The sequence below is a fragment of the Bufo bufo genome, chromosome 2 (assembly GCF_905171765.1).
Source record: "Bufo bufo chromosome 2, aBufBuf1.1, whole genome shotgun sequence".
Lineage (NCBI taxonomy): Eukaryota > Metazoa > Chordata > Amphibia > Anura > Bufonidae > Bufo > Bufo bufo.
In genome coordinates this window covers 21,432,096-21,444,328 of record NC_053390.1, presented here as the reverse complement: position 1 = coordinate 21,444,328, position 12,233 = coordinate 21,432,096, and the positions used below count along the sequence as shown (strand labels likewise).

At 44.7% G+C, this 12,233-nt stretch overlaps 1 protein-coding gene and 1 long non-coding RNA gene across 2 annotated transcripts; both read right to left on the bottom strand.

Annotated features, from left to right (window-relative positions):
* Window positions 1-5,760: 5,760 nt before the first annotated feature.
* LOC120990652 (oocyte zinc finger protein XlCOF7.1-like) lies at window positions 5,761-7,527 on the bottom strand (the record flags this gene model as incomplete). The annotated part of the gene is made up of 1 exon (XM_040419568.1): window positions 5,761-7,527. A coding segment is annotated over one exon (1,767 nt), but the record flags the coding sequence as incomplete, so codon positions are not given.
* Window positions 7,528-7,635: 108 nt separating this feature from the next.
* Window positions 7,636-10,587, bottom strand: LOC120991210. Its single transcript, XR_005776563.1, has 2 exons — window positions 10,529-10,587; window positions 7,636-7,802 (listed from the first exon to the last, which is right to left on the bottom strand). It is a non-coding gene; the product is annotated as an uncharacterized LOC120991210 (long non-coding RNA).
* Between the last annotated feature and the right edge of the window lie 1,646 nt (window positions 10,588-12,233).

Here is a 12,233-nt window from a genome sequence, read left to right as displayed (position 1 = left end):
TGTTTGGGGGGTGGGTCTGATGTACTGGGGTATTGAGTTCCAGAGTATGGAGGATGCAGGTGAGAAATCTTGTAGACGATTGTGTGAAGAACAGACAAGAGGAGAAAAAAGAAGGCGGTCTTGTGAGGATCGGGGATTATGTGTGAAGGTTGCATAAAACAATCCAGCACTGCCGTTCTTCAAACCAGACACTTTATATTGCGATACACAGGCAGATAAAAACGCAAGTGTATTGTGAAATGAAGTATCCGGTTTGAGGAGCGGCAGTGCTGGACGTTTTATACTATATTGAAAAAGTTCCAACTCACCATGACACACCGCTCTAAAGAAACGTTGATTTCACTCTGGACTGTTGGAGCTGGTAAGGGGGGACTACCCCTATTAATTTTGTCTTCACATGTGGAGATGTATTAGCAAAGCAGGTGAGAGATGTAAGGAGGGGACCGATTGTTCACGGCCTTATATGTAGTGGTTAGTATTATAAACTGAATTTGCTGGGCAATGTGGTAAACCTCATTTTCCACTTCTCTGCCCAAGCCTCCAATCTATCCAGATCCATCTGAGGCAGTATAAGTGAGCTGGATACAGTACCTACAGAATTCAGCATCTGACTCCATTCATGTTCTGCAGGTAATAAAGATGGAGGGAGGATACATATGAAACACATATATGAGCATCACTTGGTCACTGAAGTCATGTTGGCATTATTCAGGGGTTAATTGTGACATCACAAGCGATTTCCACCACTGCTATATCACTCAGCAACAGTATCTAGATAGGTTTACCATTAAACCGCAGGAATGTACATATAGGGTTAATTATCACAGATCACCGGGTCAGATAAATCAGTGATGTAGTCATCATGCCACCAATATCACTGTTTCCGCACAGGAGGGTTAGTCTGTAGGAGCAATGAAGGTCACAGCGCTAGGAGAAGGTATAATATGAGCCAAAAAGACAACATCTGTCAGTGACAAGGGTGACGCTGTCGTGGAGCAAATAGAAAAGTTTATTATTGGCTTTTAAGCTGGAGATGCACGGTGACATCAGATGATATTGTCCATCCCTCTCATCTCTCCTTCTAAATCCTGGTATGTCTTGTCTGAACTATTAATGTCTCTTTCCCTGCTGGATTTATTGAGTGTTTACATTGACTATTTCACCTCTGTATCTGGTCCTCCTTGATTAGGCCAAATGTACCCCCTCCCCTCTTGGTCACACCTGATTGAACACTGAGTGGTATAAATCTAAGGTCCTAGGTCTTTCCAAATGCAACTCTTAACTGCACAGACTGAATTATACCAGAATTGGACCACAGGTAATTACAGACATAGTTAATGCAAACAATGTTTCAATTTTTTAACTTACTGTTCCCACTTGTCAACAACCTCCTGAAATACCCCCACGTTCATTCACCCAGCAAGGAACTATTCATCTCTCCCTCCATCTTACCTTCTCATCTGACCGCTTGCACAAACCTGCTTGGCAACATAAAACACTTCCTTCCCAAACACACACAGATACCTTCTGTTCTCACCTATTAACACTTTCTCTGCTTCTCCTTACAGCTGGTGATATCTCTCCAAATCCAGGCCCCCCTCAGCAAATCCCCACTATCACCTCTACCTCCCAATACAAATCTCCTTCTACAAATTTCTGCAACTCCTTAAACCTAATAACCATTCTTGTGACCCCTGCTCCTTTGGTTCTTCTTGCAGGAGCATTATGGAACGCACGCTCTGTCTGTAACAAACTGTCGTACATTCATGAACTTTTCATCTCTCAAAACCTTTCCTTTCTGGGTCTCACATAAACATGGCTGACATCCTCTGACACCTCCTCCCCTGCTGCACTCTCATATAGTGGATTTCAATTCACTCACACCCCCCGCCCCGGCTGCAAACATGGTGGAGGAGTTGGTTTTCTCTTATCAGACACCTGCTCCTACAGCCCAACTCCACTGCCACCCTCCATTACGCTCACCTCATTTGAAGTACACTCTGTTTGCATCTACTCTCCCTCCAACCTCCAAGTAGCCATCTTTTACCGCCCCCCAGGCCCAGCCACCATCTTTCTTGACCACTTTAACACCTGGCTACTACACTTTCTTTCTGCCGACATCCCCACTATCATCATGGGTGACTTCAAAATCCCTATTGACACCTGCCACTCAGCCGCCTCTAAACTCCTATCGCTCTCTTCCTCATTCTACCTATCACAGTGGTCTTCAGTTCCCACCCACAGGGATGGTCACACTTTGGATCTTATCTTTACCCGCCTCTGCTCCCTATGTAACCTTTCTAATTCGCCTCTCCCCTTATCCGACCACAACCTACTCACCTTCTCTTCATTGGTCTCTTCTGCTGCTCCCCCGGTCCACACACTAGCACACCCCCACAGGAACCTTAAACATCTAGACTTTCGCTTGCTTTCTGACTCTCTTCTCCCACTCTCTACCATCTGTTCCCTCCAAGACCCAGATGCTGATACCACCCTATATAACACCACAATAAGTACAGCTCTGGACACTGTTACCCCCCTCACACACAACAAAACCCGAAAAATTAACAGACAACCCTGGCACACCAACCTGACCAAAAAACTCAGACAAGCTTCCAGGGCTGCTGAGCGGCGATGGAAGAAATCCCATTCAAAAGATCATTTCACCGCATACAAGCAATCCCTCCTCATATTCAAATCCTCACTCGCTGATGAAAAACAGGCCTACTTCTCATCTCTCATATCTTCCCTGGCCCACAGCCCTAAACAACTTTTTAGCACTTTTAACTCCCTTCTCCGTCCCCCAGCGCCCCCACCCTCTCCTCTCTTCTCAGCTGAGGACTTTGCCAAATATTTCAAACAAAAGATAGTCAACATCAGAGAAAGCTTCACTACACAGTCCCCACAGACCCTCTACACAACTGCTCGGTCCTCTTCTCCCAAAACCCGCTTCTCCACCATTACAGAAGAAAAACTCTCCACTCTACTCTCCAGATAACATCTCACCACCTGTGCACTTGACCCAATCCCATCCCACCTCATCACAGTATTTATCCCAGCCCTAACTCATCTCTTCAACCTATCACTAACCTCTGGTGTCTTCCCCTCTGCTTTTAAACATGCTACCATTACACCCATCCTCAAAAAGCCTTCACTTGACCCATCTTCTTTGTCCAGTTATCGCCCCATATCACTGCTTCCGTATGCCTCAAAGCTACTTGAACAACATGTCCATTCTGAACTGTCCTCTCACCTTTCCTCCTGCTCCCTCTTTGACCGCTTACAATCTGGCTTCCGACCCCACCATTCGACTTAGACTGCCCTCACCAAAGTCACCAATGACCTACTGACAGCCAAAACCAAGAAACAATACTCTGTCCTCCTTCTCCTTGACCTGTCCTCTGCCTTCAACACTGTTGACCACTCCCTTCTGTTGGAAACTCTCTCATCGCTTGGCATCACTGACCTGGCCCTTTCCTGGATCACATCATACCTCACAGACCGGACGTTTAGCATCTCCCACCACCTTCTTGTCTCATTCCCTCTCTGTTGGTGTCCCGCAAGGCTCTGTCCTAGGACCCCTGCTCTTCTCTATCTACACTTTTGGCCTGGGACAGCTCATAGAGTCCCATGGCTTTCAGTATCACTCCTACGCTGACGACACACAAATCTACCTCTCTGGTCCAGACATCACCATCTTACTATACAGAATCCCACAATGTCTATCTTCTATATCATCCTTCTTCTCCTCTCGCTTTCTAAAACTTAACATGGATAAAACAGAATTCATCCTCTTTCCCCCATCTTGCTCAACCCCCTTAACAGACCTATGTATCACGATCAATGGCTGCACACTCTCCCCGGTCAACCAAGTCCGCTGCCTTGGAATGACCTTGGATTCTGCCCTCTCCTTCAGACCGCACATCCACGCACTTTCCACCACCTGCCACCTCCAACTCAAAAACATCTCCTGCATCCGTGCTTTCCTTAACTTTGAATCAGCGAAAATGCTTGTACATGCCCTCATCATCTCCCGCCTAGACTACTGCAACACTCTCCTCTGTAGCCTTCCATATAGCACTCTTGCACCCCTCCAATCTATCCTCAACTATGCTGCCCGACTAATCCACCTCTTACCCTATTACTCCTCTGCCTCTCCCCTCTGCCAATCCCTTCACTGGCTCCCCATTGCCCAGCGAATTCACTTCAAAGTACTAACAAATACAAACAAGGCCGTCCATAACCTGTCCCCTCCCTACATCTCTGAGCTACTTTCCCGATACACCCCCACACGCACTCTCCGATCCTCACAAGACCTCCTTCTCTCCTCTTTTCGCCTCTTCCCACAATTGCCTCCAAGATTTCTCCTGTGCATCCCCCATACTCTGGAACTCGCTACCACAACATATCAGACTCTCACCTACAGTGGAATCCTTCAAAAGAAACCTGAAAACCCACCTCTTCAGACAAGCCTACAACCAGTGACCCTGCTGCCTCTATACCGCCATGACCAACTTCACCCACACCCACTGTGTCCTTCTCCCATACCATGTAGATTGTAAGCCCTCACGGTCAGGGCCCTCTCTCCTTCTGTACCAGTTTGTAACTCGTCTTGTTTATGATTAGTGCAATTGTCTGTATTATGTATGTATACCTTTTCTCATATGTACAGCGCTATGGAATGAATGGTGCTTTAATAATAAATAATAATAATATGTTGAATTGTGACACTGCATATAATGACTGTCATTCTGAACATGGATACGGCTTCTCTCCTGTGTGACTTCTCTCATGTGTTACAAGACTGGATTTATCTGCAAAACATTTCCCACACTCTGAACACTACATATAATGACTGTCAATGGGTTCATAAACACGACATGCTATACGTCATGACAGTCAAATAAAATCCAACACTTGGATTCTTGGTCGCAGGTCATATGTGACTTTCCCATGATAGAACCCAATTCAAGTGTCACGGTACGTCCAGTGTCAGAGGTTAGAAGATCTGAGAGACTTGCTGCTTGTGAGGCTAACTGAGTCTCTCGATTCTCAGTGTTGTTGTTTGGTAACGACCACACCTCTTGTCAGGTGTAGCTTGTGGTCATTACTGCATTCCCTATTTAGTTTGTTCTCACACTTCTTACCATGCGGTTAATATTTTCTGCTTGGATTTGGAAGAGTTGGTGTGTGGACCTTTCCTGTGTTCTTGCTCATCCATTTTCTATAAGATAAGTTGTACTGCTCTTTATATTTGGTTGTTCCCTTGTGCTTGTTGTTACTAGGCCTCAGGGAGATGCTGGTTCATTCACCTGGGAAGGAACCAGTTGTCTCATTCGCTGTCAGTATCTTTAGGGCTCCTAGGGTTTAGGTTCTGGCTTATGTATTTTACCACCTTCAGGGTCTATACATGCTGATAGGAAACCCCTAAACCTGGCCCTGACTCCTAGGAGGTGACTGTTCCCCTCTCCCTAGCCTTGAGGCCTAGTTCTTTGTGTTTCCCCTTCTGTTGTTATTCTGGCGTCCCTCCCCTCCCCATTATTCGTGACAGCAAATCATGGTCAACTACAACTTCTGCAGTTTGGCAGATATTTTTTGCCGCCAAATCTCAGCTCTAAAATAGCTACAAGACATAAGTTACAGACAAGTTGTGAGACTGTTCTGAGACTTGCAGTAATGTGACACATGTTGCCCAAAATTTAATGTCTGTGAATAAGATGGGTTTAAAATAATTTTTTGCTCTTATCACATTTCCCATATCTATGTGTGAATTATCTGATGTCTAACAAGAGATGATTTATGTGTAAAACATTTCCCACATTCTGAACATGAATATGGCTTCTCTTTTGTATGAATTCTCTCATGCATAACCAGATATGATTTTTGTGTAAAACATTTCCCACATTCTGAACATAAATATGGCTTCACTCCTGTGTGAATTATCCTATGTTTAGCAAGATGTGAATATTCTGTAAAACATTTCCCACATTCTGAACATGAATATGGCTTCTCTCCTGTGTGACTTCTCTCATGTGTTACAAGACTTGATTTCTGTGTAAAACATTTCCCACATTCTGAACATGAATATGGCTTCTCTCCTGTGTGACTTCTCTCATGTTTAGTAAGATCCGATTTCTGTCTAAAGCATTTCCCACATTCTGTACATGAATATGGCTTCTCTCCTGTGTGACATCTCTCATGTGTTACAAGACTTGATTTCTGTGTAAAACATTTCCCACATTCTGAACATGAATATGGCTTCTCTCCTGTGTGACTTCTCTCATGTTTAGTAAGATCCGATTTCTGTCTAAAACATTTCCCACATTCTGAACATGAATATGGCTTCTCTTTTGTATGAATTCTCTCATGCATAACCAGATATGATTTTTGTGTAAAACATTTCCCACATTCTGAACATAAATATGGCTTCACTCCTGTGTGAATTATCCTATGTTTAGCAAGATGTGAATATTCTGTAAAACATTTCCCACATTCTGAACATGAATATGGCTTCTCTCCTGTGTGACTTCTCTCATGTGTTACAAGACTTGATTTCTGTGTAAAACATTTCCCACATTCTGAACATGAATATGGCTTCTCTCCTGTGTGACTTCTCTCATGTTTAGTAAGATCCGATTTCTGTCTAAAGCATTTCCCACATTCTGTACATGAATATGGCTTCTCTCCTGTGTGACATCTCTCATGTGTTACAAGATTTGATTTCTGTCTAAAACATTTCCCACATTCTGAACATGAATATGGCTTCTCTTCTGTGTGACATCTCTGATGTGAAACAAGAATTGATTTCTGTCTAAAACATTTCCCACATTCTGAACATGAATATGGCTTCTCTTTTGTATGAATTCTCTCATGCATAACCAGATATGATTTTTGTGTAAAACATTTCCCACATTCTGAACATAAATATGGCTTCACTCCTGTGTGAATTATCCTATGTTTAGCAAGATGTGAATATTCTGTAAAACATTTCCCACATTCTGAACATGAATATGGCTTCTCTCCTGTGTGACTTCTCTCATGTGTTACAAGACTTGATTTCTGTGTAAAACATTTCCCACATTCTGAACATGAATATGGCTTCTCTCCTGTGTGACTTCTCTCATGTTTAGTAAGATCCGATTTCTGTCTAAAGCATTTCCCACATTCTGTACATGAATATGGCTTCTCTCCTGTGTGACATCTCTCATGTGTTACAAGATTTGATTTCTGTCTAAAACATTTCCCACATTCTGAACATGAATATGGCTTCTCTTCTGTGTGACATCTCTGATGTGAAACAAGAATTGATTTCTGTCTAAAACATTTCCCACATTCTGAACATGAATATGGCTTCTCTCCTGTATGAATTCTTTCATGTCTAATAAGAGAGATTTTTTCTATAAAACATTTCCCACACCGTGAACATGAATATGGCTTCTCTCCTGTGTGAATTGTCTTATGTTTAGCAAGATCTGTTTTACTTGTAAAGCATTTCCCACATCCCTGCTCTGCTGTCTGAATTCTTCTGTGTGTAGAAAGTCTTGATTGTTCTGTACACTCTTTACCACCTTGAAACCTTTTATCCCCTTTCTGACCTGTATTTGTGGTAACAATCTGTAATTTGTCAGGAGAAGGTTCCTCATGATGAGGGGGATTATATAATAGATCTGTACTGTGAAGTCCTGGGTGTACATTAAGTGTAATAAGGTTTTCTCCTGAGGAGCGCTGCAGGAGATCTTTATCTTCTTCTTTATAATTTAGTGATAATATAGCTTTGCTCTTAATATTTTTACTGGTACTCTCTGTGAAAATAAAAATTGGAATTTGTGATTATTTTTCAAACTACGGCGAGGACAAACCTATAACATTCCTATTAGGCCTCATGCACACGACTGTTGTTTTGGTCCGCATCCGAGCCAGTTTTTGCGGCTTGGATGCGGACCCCTTCACTTCAATGGGGCCGCAAAAGATGCGGTCCGCATCCGTTGCTCCGTTCCGTGGCCAGCAAAAAAAAAATATAACCTCTCCTATTCTTGTCTGTTTTGCGGACAAGACTAGGCAGTTATATCAATGGCTGTCCGTGCCGTTCAGCAAATTTCGGAACGCACACCGACGCCATCCGTGTTTTGCGGATCCGCAATTTGCGGACTGCAAAACACACAATGGTCGTGTGCATGAGGCCTTAGGCTGTAAATGGATATATTGTATGAACCAGCTCTGCCTCTAATGACACCAGATGTAAGGTAGCTATCCTATAAGTCAGTGTCCGACCTTTTAAACTGGTCTCGAGACATGACTTGGATAATGATTAAGTCATTACCTGCTGCTGGAAAACTCACACCGCTCAGTACATGATGAGAGATCTCCTTCCTCCAGCAGCAGGTTCAGTGTGTAATTACAGCTTCTAATTCCTTCTGCTGTTATTTTACTGCACCCTGGACTAAGCTTGTGTGAGACATCAGCAGCAGGGGAGGAGGTACACTGAGAGGAGTACGTCATTTAGGCCCCTTTCACACGAGTTAGTATTCCGCGCGGGTGCAATGCGTGATGCGAACGCATTGCACCCGCACGGAATCCGGACCCATTCATTTCAATGAGGCTGTGTACATGTGCGTTGGTTTTCACGCATCACTTGAGTGTTGTGTGAAAATCGCAGCATGTTCTATATTCTGCGAAAATCGAATCGCATCCGCAAGCAAGTGTTGTTTGTATACATTCAGTTTCTTATCACGCGCATGCAAAATGCATAAAAAACGCAATAAAAACTGAACAATTGAACGCGATCGCGGGCAAAACTGAATGACTTTGCCTGCGAAATCGCGCAGTTTTCACTGAACGCAGTCGCAACGCATCTGGACACGCTAGTCTGCATGGGGCCTTAGGGCTGTTTCACACGAGTGGATCCCGCGCGTGTCATCCGCAGCGTGAAAGACAGCCAAGCAGCGCTGTGGACTGCAGAGACACGGAGCAGTGACATGATTGATGATGCTCCGTGCCTCTCTGTGATCTTATTACTACAAAATCACAATGAGATAAAGTTGTCACCGTGATTTTGTAGTAAAAAGATCAGAGAGAGGCACGGAGCATCATCAATCATGTTACTGCTCCGTGTCTCTGCAGTCCACAGCGCGGCTTGGCTGTCTTTGACGCTGCGGATGACACGCGTGGGATCCGCTCGTGTGAAACAGCCCTTAAGGAACAGATGTACACTGGGAAGGCACTGAGTGAGAAACGAAAATGGAAAATCACTTTGACCTCAAAGGCTTAGGAGTCTGAAGTCTGTATAGCCTAATGGCCGCACAGTCCCCAGATCTCAGGTTTATAGACATCTTCAGGATGCAGTGGAATAGACAGAGTGAGGTCATCAATCAGAACCTGTAATAAAGGTCTCCAGCACCTTGTTGGGTCCATTACACTAAGAATCCAGGATGTTCTAAGGCTACTTTCACACTCACATTTTGGCTTTCCGTTTCTGAGATCCGTCATGGGCTCTCACCAGCGGTCCAAAACGGATCAGTTTTGCCCTAATGCATTCTGAATGGAAAAGGATCCGCTCAGAATGCATCAGTTTGCCCTCCGATCAGTCTCCATTCAGCTCTGGAGGCGGACACCAAAATGTTGCCTGCAGCGTTTTGCTGTCCGCTTGACGAAACTGAGCCAATCAGTAACATAGCCAATACGGCTATTGTGCCAGATTGTGTCAGAGAAAACGGACGGATCCGTTTTCTCTGACACAATCTGGCCAAAAGAAAACTGATCCGTCTCCCATTGACTTTCAATTGAGTTCATGACGGATCCATGCGGTTGTATTATGGTAACAGATTCGTTTTTGAAGATCCATGACTGATTCACCCAAAACGCAAGTGTGAAAGTACCCCAAGGCTGTGATGGCCAACCTCCGGCACACCGGCTGTGGTAAAACTACAAGTCCCAAGATGCACACTTGATTGACTGTTCTCAGAGCTCCATAAAAAAGAATGGAGCATGCTGGGAGTTGTAGTTTCCCCACAGCTGGAGTACTGGAGGTTAGCCACAACTGTTCTAAGGGGAACGAGGGTCCTATCAAGAATTAAGATGGTGGAGCTAATGACGTGTCCTGTGAGTGCAGGTGACCATCACTGAGACGTCTGTGTCTGTACAATAATCACATGTGACATCGGAGCTTCCTGATCATCATGGAGCTGAGGACAGGAGAGCACCGAAAGGAAGGAAAAACACAACAACCAAACAGCTTTAACCACTTAATGACTAGGCTAGTTGTCATTTAACTACCAATTTTTTCTTTCTTTCAATGGAACCATTTACATGTAATTTATGGTTTAGCTTTTATAAGCCCCAGCTATTGTTTTGTGTTTTGCTGTTCTCTTTGGCGTTCTGTCATAAAGGGAGTTTAAAGAAATAACTGTCACGTTCTGTCTAAGGGACGGGGCAACAAAGAGGGGAAGTCATATGGCCGGCAGATGTCAGCTGGATAAGGGGAAGACTTCATCAGAATCTGAGGTCACTTTCTCCATTAATGATTCCATACCTGTGGTGACATCTCCTGGAATGTCCTCCTCCTCCTCACTCTTAGACGGGGGATCGCCCATCATCCTCTCTTCTTCATCCTCCATATTAATATCAGTCAGATCTTCCCCCTGATTTGTCATCTGTAACAATTCAGTACAATACAGCAGACAGGTGGGAAATCTAACAGATCCACAGAAGAGACCCCACAATCTATGACCCCTCTATGACTGCAGGACCCCCCTATATACAGTGGATATAAAAAGTCTACACACCCCTGCTAAAATGTCAGGTTTCTATGATGTAAAAAAATTAGACAAAGATAAATCATTTCAGAACTTTTTCCACCTTTAATGTGACCTATTGTCACTACCAGAGCTTTGGGACATTCTCACAGCTCTGTTTCTCCACCCCTGTGATGATGTCACTACTAGAGCTGGGAGGAGTTCTCACTACTCTGTTTACTTTTGGTTTCTTTCACCACAGCTGTTCTTCATGTGTTTGATTTCCCTCTCTTTATATCACCCCTCCTCCTATGATAGGATGTGGATTATAGTTCTCACTTCAGTTGTAGCTCTTGCTTTAGTATCTTCACTTGTAGCTATCAGTTCACTGGACCTGTGTTCTGCTGCAGCTAGCACTCCGGATATTGCCAGCCTGTCCTTGGATCCGTCTTCTCTGCGGCTGCAACACCTTCAGCTAAGTGTGCAGACATTGTTGTGTTCCTGTTTATTTTCTGACTGGATCTGAGGTGGCCACGGTTCCCTCCATATACTGAGTAGGGCACTGGTGGCCGTGCCCCTTCCACTATTGTAGGGGTTACAGTGGTCATTAGTCTTAGGCACGTGGGCATGCCTCGTTCCGCCATTTGGATCCGGGCATGGGCTTTAGCAGAATAGGGAGAGCGTTGAGGGTCGGACAGGGGTCACCCTTTATCCTCCCTAGTTCTGGGTCCAGTCAGTAGCTCTGTACTGTGTATACTATTATTGCTCACATACAGTCGTGACATTATAATCCACCAAAACCGTCCTTTTTTGACATGGATCCGCTTTCTGACCTGGTTGACCGCATGCAGGGTCTTTCTTTGGAAGTAGCGGATCTCCGTCAATCTATGACCCAGCTTCAAGCATTGGGCCCTGCTCCGGCTCATGGAGTCTGTTGCGAGCCAAAGGTCTCACTTCCGGAGATGTTCTCCGGGGGCAGTGAGAATTTTGTTCGTTTCAGAGAGGCATGCAAACTCCATTTTTGCTTGTGTCCTCACTCTTCTGGTAATCAGGAGCAGAGGGTGAGGATTGTCATCTCCCTGCTCAGGGGTAATGCTCAGACTTGGGCTTTTTCGCTGCCATCAGGGGATCCCTCCCTTCGATCCGTGGAGGGATTTTTTGTGGCCCTGGGGCAGATTTATGATGACCCGGATCGTGTTGCTCTGGCCGAATCTAACCTACGTGTTTTATGCCAGAACAAACGGTCTGCGGAGCTTTATTGTTCTGAATTTCGGAGATGGGCAGCTGATTCGGGTTGGAATGATGCTGCACTCCGGAGTCAGTTCTGTCATGGTCTCTCGGAGAGATTAAAAGATGCGTTTGCTTTCCATGAGAGACCAACGTCCTTAGAGTCTGCCATGTCATTGGCGGTACGCCTTGACAGGCGTCTAAGAGAAAGAAACGAGACCTCTCTGTCCAGCCATTGTCAGTCTAGGGGCAGTGGTGCGGACTCATTCAGTCTGC